The sequence below is a fragment of the Podospora pseudocomata genome, chromosome 6 (assembly GCF_035222375.1).
Source record: "Podospora pseudocomata strain CBS 415.72m chromosome 6, whole genome shotgun sequence".
Lineage (NCBI taxonomy): Eukaryota > Fungi > Ascomycota > Sordariomycetes > Sordariales > Podosporaceae > Podospora > Podospora pseudocomata.
In genome coordinates this window covers 1026344-1047076 of record NC_085890.1, presented here as the reverse complement: position 1 = coordinate 1047076, position 20733 = coordinate 1026344, and the positions used below count along the sequence as shown (strand labels likewise).

Below are 20733 nucleotides of genomic sequence, written 5' to 3'. Positions count from 1 at the left end.
TTCCATCAAAGTCATCTCCCGTCCCAGAATCACTGCACGCAATGCTCCCCTCAACACAACTCCAACATTGCTCCAACCCCTCCCTTCCCGCGGACACAACCTCACTCCCAATTCTCCCACCCATCCTCAATCTTTCCCTCCCCCAACAGCTAAGCATTATTCACCATGATGGTCACTCCAGCTCATTGCTCTTGTCCCCCAGGGCACTCCTAACGCAACACGAACCGTCAACGTGTCTGCCTCCTTGAATGTAGGTATCTCACATTCTTCAATCCCATGTCTAGGTAGGTATCTCTTCTTGTTGTGCGTACCATGGCGGCAATGGTGGTAGTGGTTAAGTTCGAGAAGGGGGGTCTATCCCCCTGGAATGCGGATCCGGCGCTGTTTAGCGTTGCTAGGGGTAACATGCCACATCAAACACTAACTCCAGTGCTGTCAACAGGGGTAGTGCAGACCACAAGACACCTATGCAAATAGGTATACGCGAGGAAGAAAGGCGGAAAACTCATCCAAGCGGATGTCTACGGGGTGTGGGGGTTGTCTCAGCGCGTGTTGCTGACATAGGCCTGGCTCGGGGTTGTTCCGCTCCCTCTAACTTGGACACGAGGTCTGCTACCCCTGGGTATCCTAGACGGATTACCATGCATGATACTTGGGACTTGTAACTACCCGACTCGTTAAAGTTAATGTGTCTGACCTGTGCGATGCCCTTTGAGGGAGACGATATGGACAGAACTGTTTGTCTAAGCTGCTGTACGGTGGTGATATAGGTAGAGGGTTTGGGGTTGGAAATGGGAGTCCGTCTGAGCTGTGATACAGATGGGGTGGTTTGGGAAGGTTTGTTCGTCTAAACACAGGTACCTTGGCTATGATGATAGCACGTAGGGCATGGCTCGGGAATGTATGTTTGTCTAAGCGTATATGACAACGATAGTATAGAGTTATATATATATTAAAAAAGAATGACAATAAAATGGAGCGGGTGCTTTGGACATGTCTACCTAGTCGTCTCAACCGTCATGGAGTGGTGATACAAATGGCATGATAGGGAAATATTTATCCGTCTAGCTCTCGCCGTGATAACACAGAGGGAGTAGTTCAAAACATATTATCTTAGTATCCCGTGATAATATTCAGGGATGTTTAGAGGTGTCTGTTCGGCCAAGCTGTGATATGGTGAGAACATAATGGGGATAGCTTGGGAGTGTTTTTCCGTCGAAGCAATTCTAGTTAAGTAGGAAGCTCGGTTGTGGGCTCTGCGGGTTTGGTGATGCCTAGGTGGTGCTCACACTGGCTCTTTCATGGGATCGGACGTGGAGCTGAAGTTTGCTGGTGTTTTACTTTTTTTGCTGGAAGTAACGGAATGTTGTACTGATGAGTAGCACGGTGGGGATGTGACCGTGGTGAAGAGATGGATGGGTTTAAACCCATGAATTGGATGGAAGGTGGTCAAAGTGTACCCAGGTAAATAATGATGGTTCTGTTGAAAGTCAAGTGGCAGTTGGCCAGAGCGGGTGACTAGCGCCAATGTGAAAGATCTGGAGGCGATGTCGATGTTAGAGCGGTATGTGTTGTTCAACTGAGCTTAGAGACACTTCTCCCAGCTTGGACGAAATGCTGAGGGTAATTGAAGAAAAAGAAAAAAAATGAAACAAACACGACATTTGAGACGGTGATCATCACCAATATCAGCAATTTGCAAAAGCGAACTAGATTGGAGATGTATCAATCATATTATCAATCAGTCATACCAAACTATCACACCCTACCCCAACCCACCCCAAGATATCCTCTCTTCAATGCGCTCACATCTGGGTTCCCAACCGACTACACAACGAAGAAGAAAAGGTAATGTTACAACCCCCCACCCTTTATCCCTCAAAGGTCCAGAGGCAGGGTCTTGAGCAGAAGAAGAAAATGTAGACGACAAGTCTGAAAACCAATCTACCGTTTACAACCATGTAAAAGAGAAAGAGAAGAAAATCAAAATCAACGTAACTGACCACCCAATATCTTCCCTCTTCATAAACTTCCCAAACCGTGTTACCCAATCTTGGCTCCGTATCAAAAATATCAAACAAACCCCCCATCCATCGCCCCCCACTGGCGACTCCCCGACGCATGCTCCGCCTTGATGGGGTGAGCAGGAGAGGGCGACACACTCGTCCTCAACCCCTGATGCATTACCATATTATTGAAATCAAACTGTCCCGTGTCCATCCCAGCGAGATTCATATTCATTGTGTTCATCCCCATTCCCATCCCCATCAGTCCGAGATTGCGCTCCTCTTGTGTTTGTTGGTGCTGGGAGAACTGGGTGTGTTGCGAATGTGAGTGTGTGAGATCGCGGGCGGCAGCGGATGGGGAGTAGCCAAAGGCTGTCGTGGTCGTGTTTGTGGGCGAGTACATCGATACCGACGCGGGACTGTTCTGCGACATGTGGCTTGTGTGGCCCCAGATGGGGCTCGCGGTGTCGAAGTGGTGGGTGTGGTGATCGTAGGGGGGCTGGGTTTGTGATTGATGTTGGTGTTGATGAAAGTCGTGAGTATTGCTTAGAGGGCTGCTGTGAGCGGCTGTCATGAAGTTTTGGTTAAGATTGTGATGCATCAACACGTCTGATGCTTGTGCTTGGACGGACACGGGGGATTGATGGTCGCTGCATGGCGTCAAAAGACGCATGGTGTGATTGTGCGCAGGTGGCGGGATGGGAGTTGGGCCCTGGCGGTGAGAATGCATCATGTTGGAGAAGAGAGGCGTGTCGATGGGTGTCCCGGGCATCGACATAGTAGCTGTGGTAGGAGTGCTAGATGCTGTCCTTTCTTTCTTGATCCTGACCGTCTCGATTTCGAAGGTGCTGGCTGGGATGGCATCCGACTTTGGAGAAGGCAGTTGTGGATTGGCAGGCTTTGGCGATAACCTTTCGACCTTGATCTTCTTCGCTGGAGGATTGTCGGGCTTAGAAGGCGTGTCTTGGGTGTCTCCATCGCCGGCTTCCTTTTGTGAGGTGGATGCTGCTGTGGTCTTTTTCTTCCTCGCTGTCGGCTTGGTGACTCTGTTTCGTTTCTGAGGTTCGATGCCTAGCATGGCCGACCTGAACCTCGAGTAGCGCATGCGGGCGGCATGGCCATTGGTAATGGGCTGAGCGAGATTGGGATCTTGGGCCACCTTGTTCCAGTCGATCTGGACGCGAAGTTGGCCTGGTGAGTGGTCTCTCCGTGGCGGTAGAAGAAGCAGAGAAAACATACATCTTTGAGGCATTTTTGCTGGAGTATGGCAAAGAGGAACCGGGTCATGGCATTATCGTTGTGGGCCATGATGAAGGATGCAGAGGGCTCTCGATCGGGCGGTTGGGGAGGATGTCGACGTCTGATTGGGGGATGGAGGGTGTGGAAGGGAGGGGAGAGGCGGTCGAAAGCCAGCCGACCGAGGGAAGAAAAGTGAGAGAAAACCACCACCCAGCAGCAGAGGAGAGTGGCCAGCTCAATATGAAGGCTCTTCTTCTCTCGCAGGGGCCAAGGATCACACCGACAGAATACTACAGAAGGCTCTGGGGAGCTGTGTGGGGAAGTGAGTCACTGTTGGACGGGATGGTGTGCAGTGTGAATGTAGATGAGCCATGGGTGAGGCTGTCGGGCGGGTTATATGGTTGTTTCACCCCCCCCCCTAAATAGAAGCAATAAAAAACCTTCTCATGTAGTTTTCCTTTGGGCTGAGAGCAAAGAAGCAATGGCTTGGTGGCATCGGTCTTCATTGGGGAAGAGAGCAAAGGGGGACAGCAGTCTTTGCCGAATGAGGAGGGGGATGCATGAGGTTTTGTTTGCTGGGTGTGAGCAACAGCCATTGTGGTTGAAGCACAGAATGCAGCTTGAAAGCGCCACCCTGCGCTGGACACAGATAGGACCTCCTTTTCCGGGCATAGGTATCTATCTATCTACAGCATTTCCAGAAGACAATCAGCAGCGGTTGCCTGGTCCACAGGCCCTCTGGTGGGGGAACAGGCTCAACAAAAGGAAAAGGCCGGGCCACTCACACAAGAAAGAAGCCGGCAATAGAGGGTGGGATGGAGCGACGAGCGCAACGCGGCACCGAGGCGCTACCGCGTGAAGTGCTTTTCTCCCAAGACATGCAGATCCCTGGCCCTTGCCTCACATGCTGGAGGTGTGACATCCATCTCTTGTTGAAGCTGCTCCGAGTCAAGGCATTGGCTGTGACCATGTCAAACGGCCCCTGGCGAATCGAGTGGCTGCCTCGAGGTGCGGCAGCTGTGTGAGCTAGTAGCTGTCGAAGCTGTCGTAGCTGTCACAATGATAAGTAGATGCTTGCGCAGTCCGGGCGACGACATGCAGGTGGGTGAACCATCAGTCAAACTGCATGGCTCGGGGGAGGGGAAGGGAAGTCTGGATCGATCGGGAATCAATCTGTCTCCAGCTGGCCAGTGTCAGGAACGGCACAGACAGAGATTGATCAGTGAGTCACTAGACTCGGATGGGATTGGGAAATGCGAGACGTCGGTTGGAGCAAGAGGGAAAAAAAACTGAGTGGGATTTCCAGGTTCGGAATATGCAGAGTCGATGAGGTAGGTAGTGGGAGCAAGGCATGGATGGGGATGGGGAATGGGGATGGGGGAGCGGGTCAATGGCAGACGCACGCTCATTGCTTCGTGGCCTTTTTTGTTGCCTCTTGGCTGCCTGATGATGGGGTACAGAGCAGCCCGTGATGCTACCCCTCCCGAGCTTCCGTCCTGAGACGCCGACGATAAGGCGGTGATGCAACCCGCCGGAGCAATGTCTAAGGTAGGTACAGAGGACAAAGGCATGATTGCAACAGTCACGATTGCCTCGGATCGAGCCATCACAAGAGCGGTGATGTATCTACATGATGTTATCACTGTGCTACAAAGAGTTGAGATCACTCAACAGGACAGTGAATGGCCCACAGGCAGTCGTCATCCGCGTCAGGTTGGGGATATTTCAGGGCTACAGCGCGTCGCAGGCTGGGGGGCTGTGCCACTGGTGCGCGATACTGGCGCCAAATCATCTGACCTCGGGTTTTTTTCTCTTAATATGGGACCCACCCACTCACACATTCCATTCCACGGACCACAAGGCGCCATCCCAATTCCCCAACCTCTTTTTTTCTTCCCCTCCCTTCCTCTGTCCCAATTGAGTTTGGTCCCAGCCCCTAGCGAGGAAGCTCTGACCATGTGGCATTGGCCAATCAGATGGAACATGTTGGTCTGGTCTCGGCGCCGGTTGAATGATCTGGCCACCTTCTCAGCAAATGCATCTCTGCTTAGCAGACCTTAGCAATTTTCCCTCTCGTGGCCGCTATCCACTCTGTTCATCAGCTACCAATTATTGTATTCTGATACTGCCGCTGTCGCTGTCACCATGAACAAGAACTGGAACGACCGGGCCGACAAGGACCTGTTCTTCACCATCCTGTCCGTCAAGAACATTGGCGTCATCAGTGGCAGCGAATGGACCACCATCGGCAACCATATGCGCTCCATGGGCTATGGCTTCACCAACGAAGGATGTCGGTGAGTTTCTCTTGTAATTCATGTCTGGTATCTCCGTAAATGATTAGCACTGGCCGGTGGCTGTTGCTTGCTGTTTCTCTTGTATCTCTGCCCCAATCCTGTACCCCTTTTTAGTTGATCAACAATTGTTTGCTCGAGTTGAGCCGAGATGATGTCTGTTGTGGTACCACTTGTGATGTCGGCCATCCAACCGGGAATGTTCTTTATGCCGTTTGATCTGATCTAACACACCGTCCCAGCCAGCACTTCCAAGGCCTTCGTCGTGCTCAGAACAAGGCCGATTCCAGCACTGTCAACCCCGACAACAGTCCCAGAAAGATTGATCCCACCTTGAACCCCATCACACGGAGACCAGGACCCGGCCGAGGCCGCCCAAGAAAAAATCCCGCTCCACCAACTGCTGCCGATCATGCTGCTGCTGCTGCCGCCGCCGCCATTGCCGCCGCCGGGCCAGGACAAGCCCCCGGTGTGGCTCCTGGTGGCGGCCCGGGCTTAGCCCCTAGTGTTGCTCCTGGCCCCGTCCCGGGTGTGGCTCCTGGTCCTCCGGGGGTGGCTCCCGTTTCCAGCGCTCCTCCGACGCCGCAACAAATCACCAGCGTTCCGGTGCCCGTCATCCCTGGCATGCCTGCTCCGCCGCCCGGTGTTCAGATGCATCCCATGTATGCTCAAAATGTCCAGGCTCAGGTGCAGACACCAGTTCGCCCACCATCTCGGCCCATCAATGCTGGTGGCGCACCACCAGCCCAGATGGAATCCCCTGATGATCTTGCCGTGGACCCTAATCTGGAGGATGACTCGGACGAGCATATGGCTAAGCGGCAAAGGCTGGACGATTCGCAAAGTGGTTCGCTGGATGATGAAGCTATGATGAATGCCCTGTCAGCACACAATGAACCCACGCCGGGAGACTATAGTCAGGAGTGAGTACTTAGCTCTTCCCCGTTGATATCTTTTCGCCGCTGACACCTTGTCGCAGCTTTAGTAGTTATGGTGAGGCTTGATCTGTCCGTCATATACATAATATATAGCGTGATGGCTTGGTGTTTCCTTTGTATGGTTTGTCTGGGACGTTACAAAGATGGCGACTGTATGATAATGTGGTAATGGCGCTGGCGGATCGGCGAGGATCGGCGAGGGTTCAAAAGAAGTATGGAACCCCTTTTGTGGTGGGCTATGGTTAACATCTCAGCGTCAGCAATAACAGGATAATATTTCCGTATCACGATAACCTTTGCAAGAGCGTTGAAATCTCCAGGCTGCCCCTGTCGTTCCTGCCTTACCTACCTCAGCACCGCGCTTGCCAACCTGTGTTCTTTGCTGGCACGGTGGGGTGGTGGCATCGTCAAGAACTTGCGTTAGTTTTCCTCTCGAAATCTGCTCCCGCGATCTCGACTTTATCCTAACATCCAAGCTGCTGATCTTGTACCATCTCCAGATCTCGCCATCCTCCTGCGGATACAGCAAAGACTCGACAACGATCAACTCGATATCAACCGTCAACAATGTCTGACAAGAGAACCACCGAGAAGGTTGGCAACACCAAATGGGGCAATGAACCTCATGAAGCCCTCGCCGTGGGCCTCTACAACGTTCTGATCGCCCAAGGTGTTAGCCTGGCTAACAGCAAGGATATTGTGGTCGATACCATGGCTCGCATGGGTTCGCCTTTCACTTGGGAGGCTATCCGGTACGTATTCTGCAGTGTTTGTTTGTTTGTACTTTCTCCGTGTCTTCTGCCTTGAAGCCCTGCAGTAGTCGAGTCGAGTCGAGATCCTCGTTGGCTAGTGCCATAACCTGGAAATTCTGTTTGTTTGCCAGTCAGTCTACTTTCTCTCCCACAACAAGCACATTCCCTTTTGCAACTTGCGACTCTCTCAAGCACCACACACTCACAACACAATACCGACACCAACACCAATCGCCGACATGGTTCGCTGGGATAATCAGTCCAACTCGGACCTCCTCACCTGCTTGTATGACGTCTACAGCAAGGAGATGGGGAGGGAAGTCCAGGCGCAGATCGTGGACAAGATGAAGAGTAAGGGCCACGAGGACGTCAACTGGGACAAGATTCGGTATGTTTCCATCTGCTGCTTTCAACTCCGTCATTGGGCTGGCCCCCTTATCGGCCTGCTCCCCTTATCGGACCACATCTGTCTGGCCCTGCCTAGTGGTGCTGCCAGTGGTCGCCCTTTCCCAGCAGGCTGTGAGCAAGCTGCCCAGTTATTTACTGCTAGCCTGGGTTTTGACCTGCTATCTTTTTCCCCATTCACAAAACACCACCTCAGCTTGACCTGAGCTGCTCTTGCTACCCTCTAACCACACTCGACATCTCACCCTTCATAGCACCGTTCACAATGCCGCCGCCGACCAAGTATATCAACCGCTGGGAGGACATCAAAGACGACGTCTTTGAAATCATTTACAACATGAAAGCCCCCTTGTCGGCTGAAGACAAGGACCAGCTGGTGAAGGCCATGCGTGAGCGTGGCTACAACATTGGCTGGAATGGCCTTCGGTACGTTATCCGTCTGAACAGGTGTTGACGGGAGATCACAAGTGAACCGACAAAGTTGTCGACCCACTGATGTGGTCCGAGTTGCACCTGACGAACCCAAGAGTCTTTATATTCCGTCCTCTCCTTCACAGTCCCATTCTTTTTCCCTTCCTCTTTCCTTCGTCCGTCAACCCTCTTTCGTCCATCAACCCTCTTTCGTCCGCAAACGATATTTCGTCCGCAAACGATATTTCGTCCGGCAACGATTGAAATCATCACAACAACCCGTTTGGCCACGGACAACATGGCCCGAAAAGTTACAATTTGGGGCGCGGAGCAGAACCTGGCTGCGCTTCAGGCGATGTACGAGTGGATGAACCCGTCAAAGCAGGATATGATCGAGATTGCACTGGCTTGCCGGACCAAAGGCCATCATTTCTCGGGCTCAGCTCTAGCGTAAGCCCTCATTCCCCCTACCTTCTGTAGTCTGATTAGTCGTCGGACCACAGGCAGGAAAGAGCAGGACTCGGATGACCAGGTCATCAAGCGAAGACGTGGTTCTCGGCGTTGCCGGCAACTTCCCAGCTATCTGTTCTTTCTCCCCTCGAAAAGCCTCCACAGCTTTCTCTCATACTCTTTCACAACCACCACCACGCACACCCTGTCCTCAGCGACTTTACACCACCACCAGACACCCACTTCTTCACCAACATCACCCAACAACATGCCACCTGGACGTGCTCTTTCTGGAAAGCCGACCACGGTCTGGGATCACGACGCACACCTGACCCTGCTTCAAGCAGTGATTGTGCGTGGCGAGATCAAAACCGAGTGCTGGGACGCCATCATTGCCTACACCAATCTCCGCGGCTACAACTACACCCAAGGCGCTGCACTGTACGCTGTTCTTTCCCTTTTGCTGTTGCTTTTGTTCCTTCCGCCGATTCTCATCGAGTTGACGTTCGGCGGTAAGCGACACAATATCGCTGCCTGGCACACCTTCACCCCTCCGCTCCGCTTCTCTTCAACTCTTCCTCATTTCCTTCCCGTCCCTTCCCCTCCTCCTCTTCGACTCTGCCCCAGTTTTCCTCCCCTCTCTTCTCTTTCACTCTTCACTCAACCCTCATCCCACATCCACACCTACATCACCATCACCTCAAGCCATTCACCAAGAAAAGTCGTAGACATGGCCATCGACAAGTCTCGCATGAAGTGGGACCTCCAGGCCAACCACGACCTCCTCCTCTGTCTCGTCCAGGAGTTGAGCCCCTCCCAGGACCAGCTCAGAGCCGTGATGGAACAAATGCACGAACTCGGCTATACTTGCACCGTCAAGGCCATCACGTACTTTGCTGACATGCTTCACTTGATCCCTTTTGAGAACCCTACACTGACATCTCGTTCTCTCACAGTCAGCACCTCCAGAAGCTCCGGCGCAAGGACACCGCCGCCAACGACGGTCCCGCCGCCAACGACGGTCCCGCCGAGGGATCCAGCGCCAATGCCCCTGAGACCCCCGCCAAGGCCCGTGGTGGCAAGGCCGCGGCCAAAAAGACTCCCGGTTCCAACAAGCGCAAGGGTCAGGCCGCCGCTGCTGGTGACAACGGAACCGACAATGAGGAGGCCGATCCCACCCCCGCCGCCAAGAAGCGTCGCGGTGTGAAGAAGGAGGCCCCCAAGTCTGACACGATTGTCAAGAAGGAGGACTCGGAGGATGACCATGATTCGTATGGTCAGCCCCGCGCTGCCACGACGGTGTACTCGGCTGATGCCTCGTAAGTCATCACGTGTCTGTATCCACACCCAGTTTGACTGGTTTTTTTTTTTTTTTTTCCTGTTTGAACTGTTTGTCTAGAGCATGTCTAACCACTTTTTGTTTCGTGAGTTTAGGCGCCACGTGGGCATTGGCTACGCTGGCTAAGTTGTGTCGTTTTGACGCGACACACGTGACAACGTCATCTATTTGCGATCAAGTGTTTTTCCCTTTTACCTCGCCAGCTTTTCTTTTTCTTTTTCTTCTTTTCCTTCGACTTGTTAAACTGGCGTTTGGGCATTAGGTGGGGGATGGGGAAGGGGGGGGATAAAGGCGTAAGGGGGACTCGGTGGGGTTTTCTTTCATGGAGGTCTATCTGCATGGGGGGAGGCGTTATGGGTTTTCTTTTCTGCCTTTTTTTCTTCTTTTTTTTCTTTTTCTCTCTCTCTCTCTCTCTCTCTTGCTGGGTTTTTTCACTCGCCGACTTGGGGTCAAGGGATATTATGGGAGGGAAAAAGGATGGATGGTTGGGTGGGGGAGTTTACGGGATTTGTTTTCCGTTGAGTTTGTTGGGGGTGGTTATATCGCACAATACCAAGGGGACGTTGACTTGATGTTTGTGATGATGTGATGTGATGTGATATGATGTGTGAGTGTGTCTACAGGATAATTGGCAGAGCAGAAGCAAGTTGAGGTATGGTATGTTGTGAACTGTGCTTTGAAGGGGAACTAATGGGTGTTTTGAATATCTTTGAAGGTGTGATGATTATGCTTCGAGGTATAGTTGTGACACGGTATGGGTTGACCTTTCTTTATGTGTCAGCTAATATCGCGGTTGGAGGTGTGTGTATGTGTGTTGTGTAAGGGTGCAGGGCAAGGGTGTTGAGAGATGGGGTGATACGTCATGTTAAGTGTTTTTGATGGGTGTAGTACATATGTAGGTGTTGAAGTCTTTTCCAAAACATATTAACCATCTTTCACACACCCTCATCTCCAATCGACACTTCTCCGGTTGAGCCGGGTGAGTTAGAGCTGGCTCGGTGGTGTCGACCCCAACTCGGGCTGGTCTCCCGGCGTTAAATCTTGCGCATTCGCTGCTCACACCTACACCTTTGCTGTTTATTAGATCTTTGTTGTTATCTATATCCGTACACGAATAGAAACAAATCCTGGTGTTTTTGCACTGCGAAGGGGTAGATCTCAGATGTGGTTCGGTCTTAATTCGCGGCTGCTTGGGGAACTGAGGGAGCAGTGGCCGACACTGGGCCAGCAGTTGCCGACACTGAGCGGCATCAACTTTGGAGTTAGGGTTGCTTGCTCGCCGGGGCTCTACCTGGTGGCTAAGCTTGGGTCGAACTTGCCCTCGAGGTATCTCCAGCCAATCTTTGGTACACAAAAGGTCTTCTACGATGGTCAACATCTTTGGTTTTGCCAGTTACACGCTTGGGATTTTCGGGCTTTTCTTCCTTTTCTTCTTCCTTCTTTTCTGTTGTTATTTACTTTTGGGGTATTTTTAACCACAGCTAAGTTGGTATAGATTGTGTTGAACCATCTTCTGGTTACCCTCCAGGCTAACTTCAAGTTTGACGGGAACTCCGAACCCCTGTTCACAGCGGCCGGCGACAGAGAATGATTGGTGGTTTGTTTCCCGTCCGAGCTGGGGTTACGTCTTTGTTGGCTCTGTGGTGTTGTCGCTGGTTGCTGTGCGCTCATCATTGGTGGAGTTGGGGGTGAGGTTGGGGTTGGTCGCTGGTTGCTTGGGGAGGGGATGGGAAGGGTTGGGGGGGGGTTGGTGGTGGGTTTGGGGGGGATGGGTTGATGTCGAGGGGAGGTGTACGGGGCGGGTTTGGGTGTTGAAACTCTTTGACGGTTGGTGGATAAAGGCATGACTGACATCTTGATCGTGGGTGAGATGTAGACATCCATGCCGAGGTATCCTCCCGACAGCCTGCACCGATTCCGGTCCCAGGATACAGTATACCATACCCACAACCACCCCCCCGATCCCTCTTCATCGCTAACATTCCCAACGCATATACCAACAACCTCCAGATCACCCTTTTATACCATCACCGCCGCCGAGAAGGTCAAGAACACAACCCCTTCCGTTCCGAATCTCGTTCCCGTCCCCGCCAAGACATCTCAAACCCAGACTCAACATTACCACCCCCTCACCCTTTCTACCTTACCTTATGTTTACACAACCACTCCATATCAAACCAACCCTCCCAAAACCCAGCAAGCTCCCTTCCCCTCCCCGCCCCACAACCCTTCCATCCCATCATCCCGGGAACCTACTCACGTTCATCCGCTCAGGTTATCATTCCGACCTCCTCCTCCTCCTCCTAATCCTCTGTCGTTCGCCCGCTCGCCCACGAACCTCTCAACATATTCAATGCCAGAGCCACACCTGGGCCCAGGGAAACAGTTGGCAGGCGAAACCGAGATGGGGACATCGGCGCGGTTATGTGTTCATGATTGGTTGCTCGTTTCAAGGAAAAGGGGGGGAGGGGGGTTGGTGTGCCTTCTACCAGACGGAGTGGAGGTCAATGCTGGCCAGGCTTTGTTGGGAATTGGGGAAGTGATGGGATGCTGCTGTCGTTGCTACTGTTGCTGTTGTTATCGTTTGTCGTCGGCGGAACTCGTAGTGGTGACGGTGACGGTGAAGGTGAGGGTGGCATTGGTGGCAGTGGTGGTAGTGGTAGCAGCAAGTAGTAAACGAGAGAGGGGATGGCTCTTGAAGGGTACCTAGATGGGGAAGTACTGGTTGAGGAGAATGAAGGGCATGTCTTGCCTGAGTCTTTATGAGGAAGGTGTCCCAGTACAGAGACTGTTGTCTATTGGACTTGTTGGAGTGGACTGGTGTCCTGTGGTGAAGTGTTGATTGTCCGGTATGCTGTCTAAGGCGGGAGTTACTGAGTCTTAAGACGTCAGGGGATAAGTCTTGGGAGTCTGGAAGAGTTTGGGGGCGGTCAAAAGGGGTCAAGGACTGTCAGCAGAGGTCAAGGGCTGTCAATGGATGTCAAAGAGAGTCTTTCAGATGTCCATGTCCCTGGAATCCCACTGAATGGGAACGCTGTCAAAACACCCGACAACACCGTCCACGACAGCGACAAAGAGCCCTTAGTCCCAGTCTCACGTCATAATAAGTCAGCTTCTGCAGACGGTACACACCAACAACCTCCAACTTCCACATCTCACACATACTTTCTTCACAACACCTCAGCCCAAGATCAGCAATAACTAACCCCTTCATAATTACGTCCAACAGCAGCTTCTCTGCAGGCTCTAGTGCAATGTGGAATTCATTATCTTGTGGAAAAACGGCCTCGAATATCGCATTTGCCGGTTGGTTGATGGTTCTCGGCTGACGGGTCTACGGAACGGGAGAGAGAGCCGTCCGAGATGTTGTTCCATCTGCTGGTGTTTGGGGAGCATCGATATCCTCTGGCCGCCCGGCACGTGAACGGATTAGTAACGGGGAGAATAAGTAACGGGGAGAGTCGGAGAGGCTACAGGCGCTTTCTCACGAGAGCCGGTCCGTGACGAGACGGTGCTTCTCTCACATCTTTCTTGTTGGGCTACCTTGGAGAGTGATTATAAGAGGTCTAGTCGCCTGCACTTGGGTTCACGTCGCACAGAATTGGATAATTGGTGACACGGCTGATGCTAGCAGGTTGGTATTAGAAGAGGAAGTCAATAAAGAAAGCGAATTTGTGTAAACGTTGGATCTAGACGTCGGGCAAGCCTGGAGTGTACAGGTCCCATCGTATTCTCAAGATGAACTGAGGTCTATTCGAGACTGACAGGCAAGGCCTGCTGACGGCTGGGGATTCTAGGTTATTTGGTCACACAGCTGTGTTAAAAGACGAATGGTACACGGCTTATACATTTAGAGCCATAACTAAAAACCCAATTTAGATCTAGCCTGAATTGTACAAATCTGGTCAATTGGTAGAGGAGACTGTGGCTCCTGCCAGATCACGCCAAAAGGGTAAGTACCATGGCCAAAAGTTAGGTGACGGTAGCACCATAGTCAGAAAAGCCACGGCCGACAGCACGCCGTTGAGCTCATCCCAAGAAGTTCCTCCCTCTCGCTCATCCGCTGTTTATAAACACCCTCAGCATCCTCCTCCCAAAGAGCCCCATTGCTGAAACTGACACAGCGGCTTTACCTGCGGCTTCGCCTAAATTTCCGCGGAACACACCACACCAGAACTGTCGCCTCCTGGTCCTTGCCTTGCTGGCACCTCTCCAGCCTCCTTCCGCGCCGTCGCCTTATATCCTCCCTCGGGCTCATCGTTATCATTATCATCGTCCTCGTCATCATAACGCTTAATACGATAATCGTCCAACCCTTCACATTCGAGTAAGTCCTCCAACATCAAAACCCTGACGCACAAACATCTTCATGTCTCCCCACCCACAACCAGCATCTCATTGCTCTCTACATTCTCTATCCATTTCTTGAAATTGGCCGCTTTCCTTGCTGACGCGGCAACTTTCTTGCCGCCATGGAAAGAATAGAGGAACTTCTTTGATTTGGCCGAAGAGGAACGAATCGCTGTCCCACAGATAGCGAACCCAGTAACGGAAGTCTTCCAAGTCATGCCATCGATCGAGGAAGACCACCTCACAAGTCCAGTCGCAATGATTACGAAGTTGCAGTTGGTACCCGAGAGTGATCGCGGGAATCGAAACGGTGAAGATTTTGATCCAGTCTCCATCCTTCTTCTTCTCCTCCTTCTTCTTATCCTCCTTCTTCTTATCCTCCTCCTCCGCTTTCCTCTTTTGCTCTTCATCGCGCTCCTTCTCTACCTCTAGGTCGGTTAGATCATCGATGTTCTCGCAGCCGTCATCGCCGTCAATGGGTATGGGCTCATCAGCTCCATCTACGTTGTCGACCCTGCCAGGTCCATCGGGTCTGGTCCTATTCTTGCCATGGTCAAGGGTGGCTTGCAAGGGCTGGGGCGCATCATCAGAGTCATGGCTAGACTGGCGGTCGTCTGTTCCCTTAGACTGCTCAGCCTGCTTGATGCTTGTGTTTGTCCTCAGGGTTTGCTTCAATGGTATCATATTATTTAGGTAAGTAGGTAATGTGGCTTCATGGCTTCCAAGTATGTCACCTGGCAGGCGCTGGATCAAAAGGAGGTGCCAAGACATGCAGTTGCTGTGCCAACGCACGGCCCCTTGTCTTGAAGCCCCCTTTCCTGGATAGCAAACCAGGGTGAATAAGCATTGCAAAAAGAACGCTGATCAAAATAGATGAGAAGAGCTAGATTATATATAAACCGTCCTTACTTTCCACGTTGAATTAGTTCTGCTTGAAATGTTGGGTGCCTGGATGTGTTTGAAGTTGGACTGCGTACCAGCGTCAAATGATTCCTTTGACAGGTGCTTCTGGGTTAAATACATCAAAGACAGGCATATGCAACTAAACTTTCATGTCTTTGGTGCGTATGTCTATTGCTTTGCGGTACTTGCCGGAGCAGGGCAAAGACGTTGAACAGGCCGACGTGTCTTGTCGTGTATATCATCTTGAAGTCTCTCTCCATAGCCAGACTGGGACAGACTTCATCTGTCAACCACTACCAGACTTGATCTGATAGAATTAATCCTCAGACAACTTGATTCTTTCAGAAGGACTCGCATCATCTGTCCCACTTTCACCTTCCTCAGTCACTCATTGCTCGGCGCTGGCCAATTTCCCATCTTTCAATAGGACTTTAGGCAACGAAGCTTGCTACTCCTTTGTGCTTACATCCCGCCGTCAACCAAGTATCACCACGAAGAGTAAATCGAAGCGTCTTGTTTGACGACAGTAGGACCGCTTAGGGCGCACCAGTACATTCTTTCTGCTATCCTTCGGTCCTTTGCAGAAGCCTGCTCTCCTCTTCCGTCCCATCATCACCACCCTCCTTCAAGATCCCCAACTGCCACACACATAGCAGTCAGACAGGTGTTTGACAGGCCAATTCACTTGCTCCAACCTACCTCGAGCGCTTTCCCCCATTGCCTTCAGACGACATCTCGACTTCAACTCTGCAACGACTGCAGAGATCTTGCAACCTCGACATCACCACTCTCCACTAGGAACCACGTTTGGTAAGTCGAATCCTTCTGCTATAACCATCCCCTCCACTTATCTCCCTCCCTCGCAACTCCCCTCTCTTCTTGCCCTTGAACTCCCTCGCATATTGTCTGCGAGAGTCGAGTCAAAGTGGTTCCCTTCTTCGCTTCCGTCGAGTCCTACATGCCTGAGGCAGCCGCGTCATCCTCCTCGCCTGCCCACAAGACGCGACTCCGACAAAGCTTGTCCGTCCTACCCTTGTCTTCTCCCTCCCCCACACACTTCCTGTCCTCGACCTCACCCAGAACAACATCTTTGTTCGAGATCATTCCACCACCTACTACATTACCTCGCAAGGTACTTCACACAGCCATTGCGATGATCCCACGACTTCCAAGCGGAATCTCGAATTCGATTTGTCGTTGGATTTCTTCGACTCGTAGTAGGCACCTCCACTAACCCTCCCACAGAAACGAACCCCACCCTCAAAACAGCCAAAAATGCCTGCCCTCGACGCCGAGCAGCACCTCAGGTTCCTGTTGTCGTGCGTCAAGCACGCCTCAGCCGGTAGAGTAAGTCCCTCTCCCTCCCTTTTTTTCTTCACCACCCATCACTAACCACCACCACCACCACCACCACCACAGGTCAACTTCGACGCCGTCTCCCAGGAGCTCGGTATCGTCTCCAAGGCTGCCGCGTGAGTTCTTCTTTCCCCTCCCCACCCAACACCATCACTAACCCTCTCCTCTCCAGCGCCAAACGCTACGAGCGCCTCCTCAAAGCGCACGACCTCACCCCCACCAACGTCCCCAAGAATGGCGAAGCCAGCGCGGCCAAAACCCCCACCAAGCGCAAGCGCAAGGACGACCCCGTTCCTGTCAAGCCCGAGACGGACGAGTCGGAGGAGATGCCGATGATGGCCAAGAAGAAGACTGCTGCTGCCGTGAAGAAGGGCGGTAAAAAGGGTGAGGATGATCTTGACGATAAGAACAATGGTGGTGGGGTGAAGATGAGTGATATTCCCGAGTTCTCTCGCCATCTCCTTGACGGGAAGAAACAGGAGGATGGTGGTGAGGTGGAGGTAGAGGATGAGGATGAGGTGGTGTATATGGGGGAGAGTTTTACTGGTATGAATGGGGGGCAGCAGGGGGTGAAGAACGGTGGTGGTGGTGGTGGTGGTGGTGGCGGTGAGGGTGGTGGTGAGGGTGATGGAAACGGCTGGAATTTTGCTAACCAGGGTTTTTTGCTTTCACAGTCAAGATCTCCTCCAGTGATGATGAGCAGCGGGAGGAGGGGGAATTTGATGGGTGTGAGGGGGGGATCTGATCCTTCTTTGACGCCTGTTGCCTCTCTGCCTCGGGATATGGGGTTTTTTTCTCATCATGTTTTGGAGACGCCTTCTTCTCAGGGCGGTGTTGGTGGTTATGATGTCTCTGGTTCTGGTTCCGCGGCGTCTGTTGCTGGCGGGGATGTGGACTTGCAGCGGATTTATCAGGAGCAGTTTGGGGGGCAGGGTTATGAGGGTTGGGGGAACTGAGGGATGGTGAGATGGGGGGAAGGGACATGGGTTACATGGGGTTGAGAGGGTTTCACTTCCTTTCCGGCGATGATATTTGCATTGAGGTTCATGATCATGGTGATTTGGGGTTGATTGGGAGTTGAGGTAAGTTCGTCGGTGTTGACTCTCGAGAGATCATGCTGACGATGGGGACAGAACGATTTGGCACGAGCATCATGGTTTGATGACAGAGTTCTCTTCTTTCTGAGTCACACCTCGACAATCACAATAAGGCGTTGGGAAAAGGTTCAAGCGGAGGATTCCGGGACATCACTGCCAAAGGCGTTGGGTTTGCTGGCGCTGGGTTGGGTTGGCAAGGATTTCTGCCGGTTGAGCCGAGTTTCTTTTCTCGAGCTGATATTGTCCATACGAGACAAATAAAACTGCGTTGATTTAATCTCTGGGGCTTTGTGTGATGCCTATGGAGGTTCTATGGATTTCCCTTCTCTGCAGGAGACCTCCATGGTGTTACACGAGGCATCGGGTGCTTGTGATGCCTCCAAGCTTCTAAGGTTTCTCTGCATAGGTAATTGTCTGCCTAGGCTCCACTACCTTCCGGGAGACTCTGTTTGAAGTCGCACCGAGAGATCGAACGGATTGAAAAGTCTTTACCGGGTATCGGAGAGGAGAGACACCACCTTATTACCATCAGTCTCCCGTCGTCCTTTTCTTCATTATCTTTCCCTCTCCAGCATCTTGTCTTTGGTATTCACTTCAGCCTCTTTTTTTATATTTTTTTTTTATTCCTTTTTTTTTTGCACCAGCATTCTCACCTCAGCGACTTCTCTTTGAACATCTTTCTCTTCAGCATCTTCTTCTCTTTAGACCGCTCTTCATCATCACCCTACAACATCAATCTATCATTCAACATCTCAATTCTCGACGTTCCTCTTCTCTCGGCAGTTTCCACCTTGAGTCTTTCCTATCTTTCCTTCTCCTCCTTCTCTCTATATGTCTATTCAACAACTTCAACATGACCCACGCGGTCCAGGCTTCCAAGCCACACCGGTATCACAATTGCCGTCAACCTTTACCTACCTTACCTCACCTTCAACAACCTACCTACCTACCTGTTCCTCCGTGACGACCTATCAACCAGTCACTACCCATGACGGCCTTTGCCGTCCCAGTCCACCCACAAACTAGACCATCCTCCCGAGGGTGATCCTGCTGTGACAAGATCATCTGCACGGCCGAAGCCGAAGAGTTCGGGATTGGCATTCTCAATCACGCCTTGTGGGGGTGCGGGAACGGTCAGGATCATAGAAGCTGCCAAAGTTGCACAGATGGAGAGCGCTACTGTCACTTGCATTCGGAGAGGAGGGTCTGCTGGGGAGACTTCTTCAGTTTGTCTCTGGACTGGATGCCTTTGCCGAAGACTGGCTCCCTGGTCACATGGAAAGACTTTGAGCCGTCGAGGCAGAAGGCGAGCATGGGGCTGTTTCTGGGGTTTCCGTTCTTGCGACCACAAAGCGACGGTTTGTGATCCGAGGATTGTTTTAAACATGGGGACACAAACAAGACTTGCACATTTTTAGATGTAGGTTCTTTGACCTTTTCTATATACACTCAACACCTTCAAAAGCTCGGCACATAGCCAGCCCATTTTCTTTCTCCCCTTTTCTCTTTCACCTCATACCAGCGAACCACCACCTCGCCCCCTGCTGGCCCCTCACAACCTTAGCTTCCACTAAAAAGGGACACCAGCCTACTTACCTACCTACCGACCTTTTCTCCACCTTCACCCAACCCTACCCCTCACACACACAGTCAAAGACCCCTGAGCCTCAGACACACCACCCCCCGGCACCCAGGTGATAGGCCACGAGAGAGTCTCTCATCAGGAACACCCTGCGATGACAGCACCACGCCGGCTGAATCCACGACCTGGCCTTTGCGGACGAAGGCGGCGGCAGAGGGAGCCCGAACCATGGAAAAGGCATAACCCCCCCACCTTACCTTACCTACCTTTCTCCCCGGCACTTTCAGGCTTCCAAAACAGGCAGAGATGCTGTGCGGGACCTTCAGAAGTGCGCGTTCTGTTTTTCTGATCTAGGCGATGATGATGTGGTGGATTGGAAAAGTAAACGGCGGGCGACGTGTTGTGTTGCGGCTTTTGTTGGCTGAGGACGGGATCGGGTATGTGACATGTGACGTGGGATTGTGCGAATTATTGTTTTGTGCGCGGTCTGTTGCGGGGAGGGGTCTCAGATGGGAGTTTGGCGTCGTTAGAAGTGAGGGGGAGTCGGGATGGACAAAAATCAAAAGAGAGGGTTTATTTCATGTTGTGTATGGGGGATGCCGAGGACGGAAGACGTCGTCTTCCCGAGGTATGCTTCCATTCTTTTGCCTGAGCAGCGCCATTCACGGGTTCACAGACACACTTTGTGGTGGTCCCGTGTGCCTGTCTCGTTTTCTCATTCTTCTTTTCCTGCTTTCGGCGAGGCTTCTTCCCCACCATCGGGAACCACGCCCACCAGCTTATACCAAGCCTCGATATCAACAATGAATTTACGATCAACAAGAGATTCGATCTCAGTGCTCTCCCACAGCTCAAGGGGGAGAAGTCAAACTTTCAGCAATGGAAAGACGCCGTGGAAATTCCATCATGTCGAAGGACTCGCTCTATGTATACTCGACGCAACAACAACAACAACAACAACAACAACAACAACAACAACAACAACAACAACAACAACCTGGCTTTTGTGCCAACATTTCTTTTTTCTAGTTTTCTCCTTCTCTCTCAGTTGGACTCTTCCACCGCACCTTACCTACCACCAACCGGTTGCCACCTACCACCTACCAACCACTCTACCGGTCGCCACCACCGGTCCACCTACCTACTGCACGGCCAGTCACATTCGGCCATTCCAGCCCTCGACATTCCGCCGTCGAGGACCGTACCCAGCCTGCCGTCTCGGTCCTGTGTGAGAACTGCCGTTTGTGAGGAGCAGAGAGGCGATGCACCTTTGTCTGTATGGAACGGGAGGAAGGCCAATAAGGGACGTGTGTGGCTTGTCGACGACTATTTTTACTGCCAATCTAGACCAACGGCTGGAAGCAGCTCTTCTTGCTGGGTGGGGGTTTAGGCTCACTTTGTCATGATAGGCTAGATCATGGGTAACAGAACAAGCGAGGTCGGCTGCAGAAGAGAGATGATACTTTACGACATGTTGGAGATGCGAAGATGGAGAGTGGGTGACGGTTCATGGGAGGGCATTGCTCTTTGTATATTTCAGAGTTCAAGATATCGGATGAGCGGAAGAGAGCGAGGGAAGCAGCAGGAAATTTGCGGATGGAAAGCAAAACA

At 52.0% G+C, this 20733-nt stretch overlaps 7 protein-coding genes across 7 annotated transcripts; 5 read left to right on the top strand and 2 right to left on the bottom strand.

Annotated features, from left to right (window-relative positions):
• Window positions 1-1776: 1776 nt before the first annotated feature.
• Window positions 1777-3761, bottom strand: QC762_605790 (uncharacterized protein). Its single transcript, XM_062892269.1, has 2 exons — window positions 3246-3761; window positions 1777-3180 (listed from the first exon to the last, which is right to left on the bottom strand). Exons 1-2 carry the CDS (start codon window positions 3312-3314, stop codon window positions 2074-2076), a joined length of 1176 nt encoding a protein of 391 aa, XP_062740361.1. The 5' UTR covers window positions 3315-3761; the 3' UTR covers window positions 1777-2073.
• Window positions 3762-5102: 1341 nt separating this feature from the next.
• Window positions 5103-6543, top strand: QC762_605780 (uncharacterized protein; the record flags this gene model as incomplete). The annotated part of the gene is made up of 3 exons (XM_062892268.1): window positions 5103-5542; window positions 5782-6462; window positions 6519-6543. The coding sequence occupies exons 1-3, from the start codon at window positions 5391-5393 to the stop codon at window positions 6541-6543; spliced, it is 858 nt and encodes a 285-aa protein (XP_062740360.1). The 5' UTR covers window positions 5103-5390.
• Window positions 6544-7044: 501 nt separating this feature from the next.
• Window positions 7045-7752, top strand: QC762_0092160 (uncharacterized protein; the record flags this gene model as incomplete). The annotated part of the gene is made up of 4 exons (XM_062884068.1): window positions 7045-7229; window positions 7295-7359; window positions 7422-7617; window positions 7746-7752. 4 exons carry the CDS (start codon window positions 7045-7047, stop codon window positions 7750-7752), a joined length of 453 nt encoding a protein of 150 aa, XP_062740359.1.
• A 147-nt stretch (window positions 7753-7899) lies between these two features.
• QC762_0092150 (uncharacterized protein) lies at window positions 7900-8130 on the top strand (the record flags this gene model as incomplete). The annotated part of the gene is made up of 2 exons (XM_062884067.1): window positions 7900-8060; window positions 8103-8130. The coding sequence occupies 2 exons, from the start codon at window positions 7900-7902 to the stop codon at window positions 8128-8130; spliced, it is 189 nt and encodes a 62-aa protein (XP_062740358.1).
• A 633-nt stretch (window positions 8131-8763) lies between these two features.
• On the top strand, window positions 8764-10399 carry QC762_0092140 (uncharacterized protein; the record flags this gene model as incomplete). The annotated part of the gene is made up of 3 exons (XM_062884066.1): window positions 8764-8936; window positions 9452-9814; window positions 9930-10399. 3 exons carry the CDS (start codon window positions 8764-8766, stop codon window positions 9958-9960), a joined length of 567 nt encoding a protein of 188 aa, XP_062740357.1. The 3' UTR covers window positions 9961-10399.
• Window positions 10400-13979: 3580 nt separating this feature from the next.
• Window positions 13980-14868, bottom strand: QC762_605762 (uncharacterized protein; the record flags this gene model as incomplete). Its single annotated transcript, XM_062892267.1, has 2 exons — window positions 13980-14149; window positions 14451-14868. The coding sequence occupies 2 exons, from the start codon at window positions 14866-14868 to the stop codon at window positions 13980-13982; spliced, it is 588 nt and encodes a 195-aa protein (XP_062740356.1).
• Window positions 14869-16362: 1494 nt separating this feature from the next.
• Window positions 16363-17399, top strand: QC762_605759 (uncharacterized protein; the record flags this gene model as incomplete). The annotated part of the gene is made up of 3 exons (XM_062892265.1): window positions 16363-16434; window positions 16507-16559; window positions 16616-17399. 3 exons carry the CDS (start codon window positions 16363-16365, stop codon window positions 17397-17399), a joined length of 909 nt encoding a protein of 302 aa, XP_062740355.1.
• Window positions 17400-20733: the final 3334 nt, after the last annotated feature.

Bases quoted from the DNA above. Each gene is read 5' to 3' on its own strand.
- QC762_605790 (XM_062892269.1), bottom strand. From the start codon at position 3,314: ATGGCCCACAACGATAATGCCATGACCCGGTTCCTCTTTGCCATACTC. The intron at 3,181-3,245 runs GTATGTTTTCTC...CTTCGCGTCCAG, and splicing joins AGCAAAAATGCCTCAAAGAT to ATCGACTGGAACAAGGTGGC.